The sequence below is a fragment of the Chroicocephalus ridibundus genome, chromosome 19, assembly GCF_963924245.1.
Source record: "Chroicocephalus ridibundus chromosome 19, bChrRid1.1, whole genome shotgun sequence".
Taxonomy (NCBI): Eukaryota; Metazoa; Chordata; class Aves; order Charadriiformes; family Laridae; genus Chroicocephalus; species Chroicocephalus ridibundus.
The window spans coordinates 7,254,493-7,269,835 of NC_086302.1; the positions used below are offsets into that span (position 1 = coordinate 7,254,493).

At 52.8% G+C, this 15,343-nt stretch overlaps 1 protein-coding gene across 2 annotated transcripts; it reads right to left on the reverse strand.

Moving 5' to 3' along the window:
- Window positions 1–928: 928 nt before the first annotated feature.
- On the reverse strand, window positions 929–15,201 carry SNRNP40 (small nuclear ribonucleoprotein U5 subunit 40). 2 transcript variants are annotated; one of them, XR_010073740.1, is made up of 11 exons: window positions 14,958–15,201; window positions 14,260–14,389; window positions 13,641–13,734; window positions 12,859–13,024; window positions 12,240–12,362; window positions 11,124–11,244; window positions 10,288–10,370; window positions 9,797–9,858; window positions 6,486–6,589; window positions 3,299–4,714; window positions 932–2,819 (listed from the first exon to the last, which is right to left on the reverse strand). XR_010073740.1 is itself a non-coding variant. In XM_063356005.1 (10 exons), the coding sequence occupies exons 1-10, from the start codon at window positions 15,174–15,176 to the stop codon at window positions 4,665–4,667; spliced, it is 1,152 nt and encodes a 383-aa protein (XP_063212075.1). In that variant the 5' UTR covers window positions 15,177–15,201; the 3' UTR covers window positions 929–4,664. The 2 variants fall into 2 exon arrangements, 1 of the variants encoding a protein (XP_063212075.1); XM_063356005.1 differs by having other exon boundaries at window positions 929–4,714.
- Between the last annotated feature and the right edge of the window lie 142 nt (window positions 15,202–15,343).

Consider the following 15,343-nt stretch of genomic DNA (forward strand, 5'->3'; position numbering starts at 1 on the left):
GCTGTTTGCAAGGGCATGGAGCGACAGGACGAGGGGCAATGGTTTAAACTAGAGCAGGGCAGGGTTAGATCAGCCATTGGGAAGAAGTTCTTTCCACTGAGGGTGGTGAGACACTGGCCCAGGTTGCCCAGAGAGGGGGTGGAGGCCCCATCCCTGGAGACATTCAAGGCCAGGCTGGATGAGGCTCTGAGCAACCTGCTCTAGTTACAGATGTCCCTGCTGACTGCAGGGGGTTGGACTAGGTGGCCTTTAGAGGTCCCTTGCAACCCAACACAGTCTGTGATTCTATGCATACGTGTACATGTCTGTACGCACGGGGCACAGCCTTGCACTCCTCGCTTTGCACAGCCAGGATTTGCCCTAATTTGGTGCCAGCCAGCTCCACCAGCAGTCCTGTCCCTCCCACGGTGGGTGCCAGCCCCACGGCGGTGTCCAGGTCTCCCAGCAGCAAGCTCAGGGGCCAGCCAAGCCATGGGGAAGGCACACGGGGCTGGCCGTGCTCACAGAATCACACAGAATCACAGAATCATAGGGTGGGAAGGGCCCTCTGGAGATCATCCCGTCCAACCCCCTGCCAGAGCAGGGTCACCCACAGCAGGTGGCACAGGAACGCCTCCAGGCGGCTTTGGAATGTCTCCAGAGACAGAGACTCCACCACCTCTCTGGGCAGCCTGTGCCAGGGCTCTGACACCCTCACAGCAAAGAAGTTCCTCCTCATGTTTAGGTGGAACTTCCCATGTTCCAGTTTGTGCCCGTTGCCCCTTGTCCTGTCGCTGGGCACCACTGAGAAGAGCCTGGCCCCATCCTCCTGACACCCACCCTTTCAGTATTTAGAAGCATTGATAAGATCCCCCCTCAGTCATCTTTTTTCCAGACTGAAGAGACCCAAATCCCTCAGCCTTTCTTCATCAGAGAGATGTTCCAGTCCCCTCAGCACCTTGGCAGCCCTTTGCTGTCCCCTCTCCAGCAGTTCCCTGTCCTTCTTGACCCGGGGAGCCCAGAACTGGACCCAGCACTCCAGCTGTGGCCTCCCCAGGGCAGAGCAGAGGGGGAGGATGACCTCCCTCCACCTGCTGGCCACGCTCTTCTTGATGCACCCCAGGATGCCATTGGCCTTCTTGGCCACCAGGGCCCATTGCTGGCTCATGGTCACCCTGTTGTCCACCAGGACTCCCAGGTCTCTTTGCACAGCGCTGCTCTCCAGCAGGTCACCCCCAACCTGTCCTGGTGCAGGGGGGTTATTCCTCCCCAGGTGCAGCACCCTAAGCCTGTGCTGGGCCCTGTGGAGCATTAGACCTGCTCAGCTGAGTAACCCCCCACCAGCAAATTACATTAAATCCACATTTTGTCACACTGGGGCCATAGTTAGGATCCACTGAACCCGTGTCCCCTTAGCAGCAGGTAGGTGCTTCTCCTAAATCAACTTTCAGGCTCTTCCCAGGGGCTGGGACATCAGCACATGGTCCGATCTGTCACCAACACAGGTGGGCATCGATCCAGCCCTAATTGCCAACAGTAATTGGCAGTGGCAACTCCGAGCTGTGACTGCCCAAGTCTCCCTCCTCACCCCCTGTTGGCATTGGATGCTGATTTGATCCACAAGTTGGGGATGTGCTGGGGAACAGAGATTTCGCTCGCAGTGCTGGGATGGGCATAAGGACCTGCCCGGGAAGCCACTGCTGCGGCGAGTTTGCTGGTGCTCAGCTGGCCATGGTGCATGCAGTGGGGAGATGCCCTCAAAGCAAACCAGCCGCCTGCCCCAGTCACTCCCTCGGGAACAGGGGATTTAGTGTTAATCCGGATCATTTCCCTGATCTGGGTCACGGCTCCACAGACACCCACGCTGACGCGCTGGAGGGGTGTCTGAGGGCAGAGGGGGTGGCACCTACTCGCCCCTGGGTGGGCTGCGGATCCATCCAGCCCCCACTGCCTGATGCTGAGCATCCTGCATGGGACTCACAGGCTCTGTGGGACCCCCAGGCGCAGCAACCGCTGCCCAACAAAACCCTCCAGGACCCAAGGCAGAGCCCTCCCTGCTTCCCTACAGATTCCTGGGTTGGGAAACAGAACCCTCTTTTCTTCTTTTAAAGGAGCAAGATTGGGAAACCGCAGGGTTATCATCCTGGCACCGCTGGCTCAGCCCCAAGAGTCTTCCCTCTGATGCTTGGGCATATATTCAAATGAAAACATAAACCCTCAGGGATTACAACAATGTCTAATTAAGCACTAAAAAAAAGGTGTGCCAGCACCCTCTTTGCCCGCCAGCTCTCGGCGAGGGGACAGAGGCACGGTGTCGGTCCTCAGGCGCAGGGCTCCCATGTTGGTGGCTCCGGGGAGGTCCATCCCAACCCACGGCATTCCCGGCTGGAGTCCCAGCTCTCATTTACATGCGTTTCAGGGCACGTTATTTAATACTCTGCAGAGTTAAAAATAAATCTTCCCCCTTCTTCCAGCTCTCTCCGCCCGCCTGTTCAGCTGAAGGGTGATTTGTTTGCGTTTAGAAACATCCATTCACCGTGATCCGGCGACGGGTCTTCCTGTGTCTGCACCATCACCTCCCCGACGCCTGGCTCCAGCTGTGCCCGGGTCCCCCCGTGGGGACAGACGGATGTTGAGGGCAGTGGGACAGGGATGACCGTGGAGTCCCAGGGCTGCAGCAGCCATTCCTGCGGGCTCCTGCCTGCCATTCCCGCTGGGAGTCGCGGAATGATGGGAGGTGGATGTCGGCAGCAGATTGGGACTAGACCCGCTCTGGTGAAGCTGATCTTCCCTAGATTTGAACCCGGAGTTCTGCTGTGTCCGAGCATTCACACCTCAGGCTGGAATCCACCACCCACGGATGACGAGGATCAGCGAAGGAGACACAGTTGGGATCAATGGTTTCCCGTGCTCTCCATCCCCAGCTGCCTGCTCCCAAAGTCACTTTGGCTGCGATGATGCAGGAACGAGGAGCGGAGACCAGCTCTGCTCCAGCCCCAAGGGCTTCAAGAGGAACACTGTGCTGAGTGAGGTCCCGTGTCCCCACAGGATACAGACAGCCTGCAGCCATCTGCTGACAGGACATGGCTCAGGTGAAGAGGACTGGGGACAGTGCCACACACCCCAGGAGACATCACCCTGCCTCCCAGGGAACACAGCCACATCTCCCTGCCTCCTTAAAAGCTGTTTTGGCCCCAAGAGTGCCATCCTCCAGCTTTTTTCTTCTGCCCACAGCAGGGCAAGACACGCTCTCAAGGGGACCCTGCGCTTCTTCCCTTGTCACTGCACAAGCCGTACCCATTTCCCACCTCTTAAATACCTGGCGGCCGCAGCAGAGTCCTCCTGGTCAAACGCTGTCCATGACTGCGCAGGACAGTCCTACGGCACGGCACCGCTGGGGTGGGAGCATCGCGTGTCCACGCTCCATCCTCCCAGCTCGACTGCAGCCCTCTGGTTTGGGGCAGAAAGGCAGCAAGAGGTGAGAAACGCTCGATACAACCTGAGCCAAGGCAGCAAACGGGGTGGGGGGAAAAAAAGGATGAAAAGTCTAACAGCTGAGATGGACACAAGAGAGACATGCAGCATGTACTCTTCATAGCAAGTTAATTAACATCAGACAACGAGCTGTGGCGTGGGGAAGCCCCCTTGTGTGTTCCCACAAAGACCAGCTGAAGCTCAGCACCGAGTCACGGGCTCGAGGGCAGTTTCAGCCTTGGCTAAAAAAGTCAGGGCAGAGCATTCCCTTCTGCAGGAGCGCAGCAAGCAGAGTCAGCCACGCAGCAGGTACAGGGCAAGATTTGGCAGAAGCAGCCCCATAAACCACCCCCCTGAAGCTGAGGCAGGGTGCGGGCACCCTTGTGCTGTCCCAGCAGTCGGACACGGGTCTATGAGGGACAGATCTAACCCGCCCGAGGATCTGCCACCAGCTCGTACCACCCTCCTGCCAGCCTGCTTCGGGAGAGGGGACACGCAGCCCGGCCGGTTCCCCCACTGCCGAGCACCGAATACACTGTGCCCGTCACAGAAGACTCACTCCCTTTACATTTATTTACAGCAGGAGGCTGGATTTTACTCAAAACCATGAAAATAGGATTCAGCAATAGCCCAATAATTATTTCAAGTGTGGTCATTTTTATTGCCATGAATAAAAAATAAAGCTGCTCTTCTGAAGTTAAGGTCTATGGTTTCCCCGGGTTATATACGAGGGAGGGCCTTGATTTAGGATTGTATGATAGAGAAGTAAAACAGAACAATAAATCCCATCCACACAGTTCTTGTAAAAAGCTATCTATTTCAGTTTTGACCGTATAAAAAAAACCAACAAGAGAAAACTCGACAGGGAATATACAAGACACATGTGGAATTTAAACAGATTTTACCAATTTCAAGTGATCTGGGTAAGGGTATACTAGTCGGTGGTACAGCCAAAATTAAAATCTTTTCAATTCTAAGTTTTCCTTCCTCCCCGAAGAAGGGGGGGGGCGTGGTGGAAAAAAGCTGTACAGCGAGACCACGCAGACACCGCAGCCTGCGAGAGGGTGGCTTGTCTCATCAAGCTGCTTCAACATTTTCCCACTGCTACAAGGGCGGGGGGGGGCGGGCTGGCACCAGTGAGAAGAAAGTCAATCCGACTTCTGTAAACCAAAGACTGCGAGGGCACGAATCCCACCGTCGCCTCGTCGGCTTCACTGGATCTCCCCCATATACAGTCTTTTGTCGCTGGATGCGGAGAGTACTGTGGGAGAGAGAGAGAGGGGGGGGGAAAAGGGAGGAATACGAAAATTAACCGCGACAGTTTAAGACCTCCACTAACGACACATCATTTGAATTGAACTACTCATTTCGCTTGCTGTAAGTGATGTAGAAAGCCAAATTTCATGTGCTGCCCAAAAACACTTCACGGAATTACTACTCCGACACCTCATCACACGCTGTGCGTCGTGGCTGCCATTCCCCTGTCCCAAGACAGGCATAACGGCGTACTGCCTGTAATGTCTAAGCATTAAAATGGTAAAGAGAGGCGTATAAACACGCTGTTAACGCTCTCAAGCATCCTGAAGTGTTATCTCCATCGCAAACGGCGTTCAGATTGCAAACCGGGCACTGCCGTCGGGACCGCGTGCCGCTAGAGGGCACAGGCTGGCCAGGAAAGCCTCGCCGGGACCACATTATTTTATCAGAACAGGCAAAATGCAGCTGGCACCCAACTACAACAAGCCAACGAACCACCGTAACTCAGAAAAGGCTCTTCAGGCAGACACAAGCGTCAAAATGACGACCCAGAAACGCTGCTCTTGACACTGCCAATGGTTTCAATGAAGCCCAGGAGAGATTTGGGGGATTTCTAAATGAAGGTGCAGACTGGTGTCTGTTATCTTGCTGCATTTTGCCTCCCCATGCACCCTCCCATGCAGATGAGTACTGCGGAGCGGGTGCAGCAATTTACAAGATTAACATTCCCAGATGTTAATAGAAATCAATTGCATAACTCGCATGCAACGCCCGGATAGGTTTTTAATTTTTATTTTAAGATGAGTGATTGATTCACAAAGAGGAGCTCAGCGGATACAATTGCAAACGATCCGCTCCAAACCAGAGAGGAGAGATCGCGCTGCTCTTCCAGCACAGGCTCCGATCTGAAGACAGGGCAATGAATAACCAAGGAACAAACCCATAACTCACTGCCCTGCTGCAGAGACTGTCACCCTCGGCGCAACTGAGCTCTTGGCTTCACTTCGGGGTTGACTCTTGTCAATTTTTGGCTGGAGCAATGCGGTGACCTGGCCGATGGTGCAAGTGTTTCCATAGAAACAAACAGCACCCTGCGGTCCTGCCTGGGCCGCACACTGCACCAAGGAACTGATATGAAATCTGGTCTCAGCTGATGCACGGTGGTTAAAAACATTCTGAAAAACACCACCACAAGCATTGTCTCACCCAGCCCTGATACGTGGTGCCACGTGCTGGACACCTCTAGAATGGGGACAAAACCTGCTGCACAAAGAGCTGCCTTTACTTCCTACTTTGCATAAGAGATCCCGGGCTGGAGACATGCTCCCAGGTGGTCACTGTCCTCATCTGACCACTAAATGTATGGTTATATCCCTGGTGTCCAAACCAAGGTACCCCCAAATCTTTTTTGCACAGCCCTTGGGAAGTCTGGACGAGCCCTAAGCAGCGGCAGCCAAGCCACGGCTCATGGCCACCCACAGGTGACCAGCAGCCCGGACCACCAGCCACCCTGCTGCTATACAGGTGCCCCCACCCAGGTCTCCGCCTGGGCAGGACACAGCAGAGCCCCTGCGCTCAGCCCAGGACCCCAGGGTACACCCAGCCCAACTCCCGTCTGTGGGAGAGCAGCAGGCAGGAGTCCGCTACCCCTACATTTGTCTCTGATACTCGGGGCTCCAGGTCACAGGCAGTTTTGGGGCTGTTTTCCACAGGATTGGCAGTTCAGACAGCCCTGAAACTATTTCCCCGGCTGACTTGAGGTGGGGAGGACTTACTGATGGGTTCCTCCGGATGGAAAGCCAATTCGTTCACCGACCCGGCGTGACCTGGCAGCTTGTACAAAATCCTTCTGGATGTGGTGTCCCACACGTAGACAAACCTACAAGAGAGTCATTATGAGCGCAGGCATTTGAGAAGGGAAAGCAGCTGCCCCCCACACCAACGGCTTATTCCTGCAGCGGTTCACCGCCCGGGCTGAAACAGATGCAGCTCCCAGTGAGGATAAACAAGGAGCCTCTCAGGAGCAAAATGCTGCACTGCCCAATCCAGAAGAGCAGCAGTTTTAGCAGGTAGGAGCTCACATGTCAATTCGGTGTCAAAAGCCTCATAGCACAGTAGCCCCGTTTCACCTCTCGTGAAACGGGATTTGGAGACGGATTTGAAACCGTGAGGCCGTAGAGACCTTCAATACAGCCCCAACACAGTGGGCTAAGGGAGAAAATTAGTGTTGGGAGTGGGGTTCTCGCCCCTGCAAATACCTGCCTGCACGCCCGGTGGTCACCCTTGGTTTGGGCTGGCTGGCAAGCAGCGAGGAGTAGCCCAGGTCCTCGCCCAGCCCCTGCGACAGTGTAATCCCTCACAGCCAACAGCCTTATATACGGATTTCTTCCTGCTGTGCCATTAAAGTCATAATCCACCTCCCAGCTTTTATTATCAGATTGCGCCGAGCCCTTTGATTAGCCTCCTGCAGGCCTTGCCGCGGGCCCCCACCGCTGCCGGGTCCTGCCTGAGCACCGCACCTTGGCTGAAGGGCCAGAAGCCACTGGGATCCTTCAAGCAGGAGGTCAGAGAGACGCTGCTGGCACCAGGCACAGACGAGCTTTCAGATAACTCTCATAAAAGATCTCAGAAAGTGGGGGAAACGGTGCCTTGCTATAAACCACACTGTAGCCGAGATCACTGGTTGTCCCCCACGGGTGTCGACTGCTGCCTGCACGGTGGGGTGGCTGCGCACAAGCTCCGCTGGGAAGCAGAGCGATGCTTTGACCCCAGTTACCGTGAGCACCCGCGGGAGCGACTGGGATTTTTTTAACATATCAAAACGAGAAGAGCCCTGAGCGACACCCTACAAGGCAGTCAAGGCAATGCTGCACCCCACCTGCGCAGGGACGCCGCATCCTTCCCTTTCGAACACAATGGCCTTGCCACATGAAGTGGCATTTGTTATGAGGTTCACAGCTCCGCAAAAACACTCAGGCTAGCTGCCAGTTCTGGACTACACTCACTCTGCCTTCTCGTTTTACTCTGCAGGGAGGTGACTGGCAGCTAAAACAAAATCTGATGGGTCAGAAAAGGGAAGCGTGAGGGCAGCTCTGCTGCCTACATGCCCCAGAGGCATCACTATGGCTATTTACAGGGGACTGCAGAGGGTGAGGGCCCATAAAACACATGTAAAAATCAACCTACTGCATTACAGTCCTCCAAAGGAAGGTCACTGCGAATGCCACTGTGCATCCCCATGTCTCACCTGCACAAATTCAAACATGCTGGGGGTCAACAGCCCTTTCATCAGCCCCACACGCAGCCCAAGCTCTGAACACCAAGGCCAGACTGTTTCAGGTTTATGCAACACTACCAACAGCGGGTTCCTCAGCTTCACCTGTTCCTTTCTGTTTGTCAGGGCTTTGCAGACCGTATGAACAACATTTGCTTGTACAATTAGCCCGCCTTTTAGTAGAAATAGAACTGAGCTTCTTTTCCCCCCAAAAAAGCACTGAATTATTTATAACACTTGCTGGCTAGATAGAGAGGACACTGGATACCAACACAGGGCAGACCTGCTTTGTCAGGAGCGTTCATTTTTTAGGCTGGTGCTATTCTTCGACTTATTTTCTTTAAACACATGAAAGGGAAAAATGCAAACCCGCAACTTAAGTCGTGAATGTTACTTAAAGCAGCATTTCTTTAAGGACAACTGTTTTATCTAGCAGGCAATAGCTGTATTGAATGCTTTCTCAAAGCACTCTACTGTTCTGTTTTTAATTTGGTATTGCAAAGCAGGCAAGCACTTTAAGTAGTTGATTTTACTATAACCTGAAGAGCTCAGCGGCATTGTCAGGTAATTGTCCCTCCAACATACACAAACACTCCACATAATGCAGAAGGAGAGAGTAATCATTGGGGAACACTTTTGTACTCAGACAAATGAAACATTTGTTTGATCTGGCTTTGCTTTCCCAGCACATACTCCTCAAAAGAAAAAAATTAAAAGCTCAGAGACAGCAGAAAGATTTGAGTGGCCTTGTCTAACCTGCCCCGGGGTCTGGCTCTTCCCCACGAATGTCACAACAAAGTTGCTGTCAGACCACAGAGCTATGTCAGCATCTGCAGAGCTAACCTAATGGCCTACGACTTCCAGCCACTCTTTGCCACTGACTAGATCAGCCACAGCCTCGGCAGACCAACACGCAGGCGTTCCTCCACCGCCAGTGCTGCCCAGCAGGACCGGAGGGTCACGTCTCAGCCACTTGCTGTGACAGCTGGCCTCACTATATCTGGACGGTGAGAGCTAAAGTTCTCCCTATCCTCTATCAGAAACTCATTAATTTGCTGATTACTACTGCTCCATGCCCTGGACTCCAGCCTGCAGGAATTCCTGTCTCGATGTCACTGAGAGTGTGTCTGGATCTGCTCCAGCGGAGGTTGGTATCCTTCACGGTGACCTTCAGGGTCTGGCATGGACCTTCTGCTGGCTTCCTCCCTCTACCCGTTTTACTCCTCAGTTGCCTTAGTTTATAGAATATCTCATTTAAAAGTCCAATATGCGCTAATTTAGTCAGATCTTTATTTCTTCTTACTCATTAATTAAAGTAAGGCACAAGAATGACCCCTGGAACACCACTGGTGCCTCCTGCAAGCTGCCACGCAGCAATTTAACCGGTATTTGTGGTCCTTATCAGTATAGCCCCTCACTACACGCACTTCCCCAGACTCCCTGCTTCTCAGAGACTCTCACAAGCATCTGCTGATATGACTGCAGGGTCCTAGTCCACCAACAACCACGCTCCTGTCACCTGCTGGTCCTAGTGTTGGATCCTGCGGTTGAACATAAGCAATAATGTAGATCTCTACTCAGCTTTTGACAATAATAATAATAAGATTTTACAACTATATGGTGTTCCTCCACTGTCACAGTATAAAGACACCGCTATTGCAATCAGGGCAGAGAATGAAGGGGGTTGTTCGGGTCTTCACACCTCTACGCACAACTCTGAGGCTTCATTTTAGACATGATCCAACTCATTTCAGGAGTGCTTGCAAAATGGTTTGGGATTGATGGTAACAGAGAAACGCAGTGGCAGCTCACCTGTCGGCAGATCCCCCTGCGATTTTACTCCCATCCGGGGACCAAGAGCACCTCAGGAGATTCTAAAATGAAAAAAAGAAAAGTCCACAGATCTATTTCCAAAGAAAGATTTAGTTTTCCCCTTCTACTTGAATTAAAATCGCCATGAGACTTTAAATATCGTGAGCACCACTTTAATGATCTTCCTTCAGAAGTGAAGATGGTAATTACAGTTTTTATTTCATTGCTGGAAACATCCAGTGCATTGTTATTTTACACAAAGTAGATAGTAAATGTAGAAAATACTTAATTTACAGCTAATTATAGCTGAACCGAGCAAAGAAATCTTGTTACTGTGGCTTTAATTGGAATCCCACTTCGTGCATTAATCTTTCTTTGAATTCTTATTAAAGCCTTTCTGGTTTAAACTTGAACTTAAAAAACAATTTACAGAAAAGTTAACAGCAGCAGCATTTTACAAACAATCATGTTTTAGCCTGCAGTCCACTCACCTTTTCAAAATTATGTACGTTCCCCTGGAAAATCTTTACACATCTCTCTTTAGGGGCAAACGGTCGCACATCCCAGATGCGAACTGCAACAGAGAGCTCACAGTAATTAGCTGAAGATGGCAGAGGCACGGGGGCAAGGTCAGCTTCTGGAAACCTTTCTTTTCCTAAGACACGCTGCTAATGAGCAGACCTGGTCATGCTCCTTCTCTTTATACTTAGCTTTCCTCAGAAGCAAAAGGAAACCAGCAGCTTTCCCCCACAGAAAGCTTTGATATGAAGGGTCAAATGCAGAAATTTATAATTACACCAAGACCACTGCCAACGCGAGGGGAAAAATCCAAAACAACTATTACACAAACGAGCCACCGTCTCCTTATATGAGCATTTGCTTTATTCTAACACACTCCCTGATCGCGCTTCTAATCAGATCAGCTTCGCTGAGCACCTCCACGCAGGAGACAGGCAGTTTGGAAACTGTGCTGTCATTCCCTGCTGCCGGGAAACAGCCAAACCGCCCTGACAAGAGCCAGACCGAGTGTGCGTTCAACTGTCTGCGCAAATAACGTGTGCCATAGCATGTGTCCTCACTGCCCTTCGGGAGATGTGACAAACCCTTCTGATGCAGCTGCTCCCTCCCTGCAAAGGACGTGACTGTCACCGGCATAACAAGAATTCAAGCTTTATCTCTGGAGCCAAAGTCCCTTCAGCCTATCCCCATGTCTGGCTCTTGTTTTCCTACGTCAAACAATTTGAGCTGTTCCTTCCTAAACGCCATGCCAAGCTAGCATGAGAGAGCAGCGCCCCACAGCTGTGCTCTCGCATCAGGTAGGACGTACCTGTGTTGTCCATTGCGTTGGAGAGCAGGTAGGAGCCTTCCGAACTGAGACTGAGGCCTGTCACCGAGTCCGCGTGTCCTCTCATCGTGTAAGTGAGCTTGTTCTGGCGAAGGTCCCACACCTTTCAGACACAACATTGCGGTTTAACAAAAAGACAGCCAAGACTGTTGGAACTGCTGCTTCTGAAGCATTTCACGCTGGTAGTGATCAGTCATCTGACAACATCAGCTTTCAGTTTCAGTTAGTGGAGTCTGAATGGCTAAAATATGAGGCTAGAACTGTATTTGTGCTGAAGGAAAAATGGAATTTGCCCCTTCTAAGACTCCTTACCGACCGTGTCCAACCACCAAGGAGCGAAATGTCAGCAGCCTCATACATGCAGGAATCTCTCTCTACCTGACTATAGCTTCCACAGCTCCCAGATTCCACTGATTGATGGCACAGAGCCAAAATCCCCAAATTTCATGCTGTTCTTTCCCCGAAGAGGGGCAGTCTTTCAAGGGGCAGTCGGAACAGATCTCATGTCAGTGCTACACCTAGCGATGGCTCTCTTGACAAGCACATGCTCCCCATGCCTAGGTAATGCTGGAGCCCAAGGCTAAAAGGACAGTAAGACAGACTGAATCATACGCCTATCAGGAGAATCTCAGTTACCAGCTGAATGAAACACTGAGCTCGCTCTTAAATAAAATCTTTCCACACTAGCAGGTGATAAAGTAAGTTGCAAACTAGAGCAGAGGGCAGAGAGCGCGGATGTGTCACCACATTTTCTTTAGTTTACCTCATATATGGCTCTAGAGCCTCCGCGACAGGCACAGGCTGCCAGGAGAGCCAGCATACCGTATCGGCTCCAGCGGGTGACAGCAGTGCTGGGACGCCTGGCCAGGAATGCCAGGGCTGCCCAGGCTGTCACGTGGCAAACAGCCCTGGAGCAACTCCCTCAGAGTTTATTGGCCCTACATCAACAGCGAGGTCAGGCACAGCACATCCGCGTGGCTCTCGTGACTGTAAAATTAACCAACAGGCTTCCACATTTGTCCTTGACCAATGCGAGACGTGACGGGATGGAAAAGGCGTGTGCAGTCAGAAAGGCACATGGGGAAACAGGCATCCTACCTTAATGTCGTTGTCGATGCCTCCAGATATGATCTGATCACTGGTGTCATTGAAAGTCACAGCCAAGACCTGGTACGTGTTCTGAAACGTCTGGACGGCAGCTTTTTTCCTGATATCCCACAGCTGAAAAGACACGGCAGTTGTAGAAGTTGCACAGAGACATTTAATGATAAAATTACAAGAAGTTGCACAGATGCTTGGCAAAGACTCAGAACCCTCTCCTGAAATTCCCTCTTTTAGGTCTCAGGAGATCTCTATAAAAAACATAATAAAATTCTGGTGTGGTCGGAGCACAGGAGCGCAGGGGAGGGAAGAAGGGGCTAATGTGTGAGATTCCATTAACGGCTTGCCTTTCTTGTGCTTTGTTAATGCAGCTCAGTGGAAAAAGTACAACTGAGCGGATGAATCTTCTTCATCTCCCAAAAGAATTACAGAAAAATAGCAGCAGTCAAATTTTATTCCAAATTTTTTATTTCTGAAATCAAAGTTATTAGATAATGAAATTCTAAGGGTAATGAAAGGCTGAATTTAACCCACTTAAATCGGAAGACCCCAAAAATTCTTTCAAAGATCCTCTCTTACTTTCATTCCAGACTATCTCTTTATGCAATATACTGACCTTCACTGTCCCATCATCGCTGCCTGTACAGACAAGCTGGGGTCCTCTCCTTGCTGGGTAACAGGAGTTAACGAATGATGTATGGCCCTTCAGTCTCTTCACTCTCTCTCCAGTCTCACTATCCCACACGGCCACGGTTTTGTCTGTGGATGCTGAGAAGAGCATGCTGCGGAAAAGAATCTCCGTGAGGTTCAGCATTTTGGCAATATTTCTCCCCTCCCACCTTTTTTACTCTTAAGTTATGTGATCAAAACTGGAAATAATCAGTGGGAGAAGAATCTCCCCATATACCGAGACAAAGCTGGCGTTTCGGAACAGGCTGACTGACAGTGGGGCAGCTACACTGGAGGCACTCCCATTAAACCCCATTTCTAGATACATATAAATTCGTTTTCTGCCTCCTCAAACACTATCTGGGATGAACACAGGAAGGAAAGCTCAGTGGCAACAGCTCAGATACAATAGTGGAATAGCCTTTTATATTAACAAATATCTCACTTGGTTTCTTTCCCTCCCCAGTGCCCCCCAGATGACTGAGACTAACTTTCTGCTGTTCCTCAAGATTGAAATCAAGGGCTCTGGTGGGTCACGGGTGACTCCAGATCCTTTTTCTTAATCTCAAGCAGGCACCACTCTCATCTGGGAAAGCCACACCACAAGCATTCGCCGTACGTGGACCAAGCAGGGGCACCAAGGTGCTCTGAAGGACTCAGGCCAAGAGAAAGCACCTTCCTTCAGGAAGAGCCAGGCCTGAGGCCAAAAGCCATCGGCACGCCACTTACCTGCCATCCGTGTTATAGTGCAGCTCCATAACCGCCCCGCTGTGTCCCTTCAGGGTGGCGTAGTTATCGCAGTCCCCGTAGACATTCCACAGCACTGGGAGAAAGAAAGGGAGAGGTAAGTCCAGGACACACCTCCGGGCTGCGGATGGAGCGATTCTCCGGGAATTCAGCAGAATGAACTGTGTACTGTCACCACTGTCATCTCCAATCTCGGCTGACGTGTAGCCATGAAGAAGCATCATACGAGCCCCAGAAGGACAGACAGCTGTTTTGAGCTGTTTTATGCTTTCAAATCAAACTGAATTTTTAAAGGAAAGTAATAATCTTCACCTCAGCAAGCCAAAGCATTAAAAGTTGCACGTCTGCAGACTGCTGCAGTCCGACACAGGCAGACGGTAACCTGTGTGAGGGACCTGGGAACACAGGGCTGTGACCAGCAAAGTGTGTTACCAGTCCCGTCTGAGGATCAGCAGAACAGTGACCTGCCAGAGGAGCTGGAAGAAGCTTCTTCCTCCCCTCCTTGTGAAGCACTTCATGCTCAGGACTACACAATGGCCTGAAATTGTATGAGCCCCAGCCCCGCGCAGTGCTGGCTGGGCCAGGGCAGCCTGGTACTCACAGATGAGCCTGTCGAAGCCAGCGGAGGCGAGGGTGTTGCCGTTGGGGTGGAACTTGCAGCAATACACCTCTCCTTCATGCCCTGACAGCAGCATGATGGGGGCCTGCAGGGAGGAGCAGCGCGGTGGGCCCTGCGGGAGGCAACGGAGGAGCTGGGTGAGGTGATGCCATGGAGAGGAACAAGGGGCAGCCCTGGGGGCATATCCAGTGTGCCAAGACACCCTGCCCGTTCTCATGAGCCATCTCCCCCCACTTTTTCACACCCCCTGTCCCCCGGGGCTTCTTCCCCCTACTAATCCCCACACGGGCCTTTTGCCCCAACACTCCAAGCCCCACCATCCCCTCAGAGGCTTTTTTCCTCTCGCCTCTTCACCCCCGCCCAGGCCTTCTTTCCCCCGCCATCCCCTCACAGGCCTTTCTGCATCCCCAAAACCCACCATCCCCTTACAGGCCGCCTTTCTCTCACCCCTTCAGCACCCCCATCACCCCCCCCAGGCCTTCTTTCCCCCACCATCCCCTCACGGGCATTCCACGTCTGCCCCGAACCTCACCATCCCCTCATAGGCCTTTTCCCCTCATCCCTTCACCCTCCCTGGCCTTGTCCCCCCGCCATCCCTTCACGGGCCTTTTCCCCTTCTCTTCCCCAGCCTTTTTCCCCCCGCTATCCCCTCACAGGCCTTCCCCCCCCGCCCGCCGTACCGCCTGCAGCAGGGCCCCGGGGGGGGGTTGCCCCGCGCCGCCGCCGGCGCCCGGCGCCCCGGGCAGGTCATGGCGGGGCCGTTTGGCCGCTGTGGGGACGAGCGGGAGGTCGGGGGCGGGGGCGGCCCCCGGGGCGGCGACGGGAGTGGGGGTGGGGGTGGGCGCGGGGCCGGGGCCGGGGCCGCCGCCCGGGACCTTCCGCTTGTGCTGCTCGATCATCGCCGCCGGCCGCGCGCGCCCCGCCGCTCCGCCCCGCCCTCCCGCTCCCCCATTGGCCAGCAGTCCCGCTTCCCGCCGCGCCGAGTGGCGGAGCGTGACCGGATGGCCCGCCCCCCTCTGACCTACTTCTGGCGCGCGGGTGACGAGTGCGAGGCGCCGGTCTCTCC

Coding starts and splice junctions, on each gene's coding strand:
- SNRNP40 (XM_063356005.1), bottom strand. CDS start 15,176: ATGATCGAGCAGCACAAGCGGAAGGTCCCGGGCGGCGGCCCCGGCCCC. Junction 11,245..12,239: donor GCATCGACAACGACATTAAG/GTAGGATGCCTG, acceptor TGTGTCTGAAAG/GTGTGGGACCTTCGCCAGAA. Junction 9,859..10,287: donor ACGTACATAATTTTGAAAAG/GTGAGTGGACTG, acceptor TTTTCATTTTAG/AATCTCCTGAGGTGCTCTTG.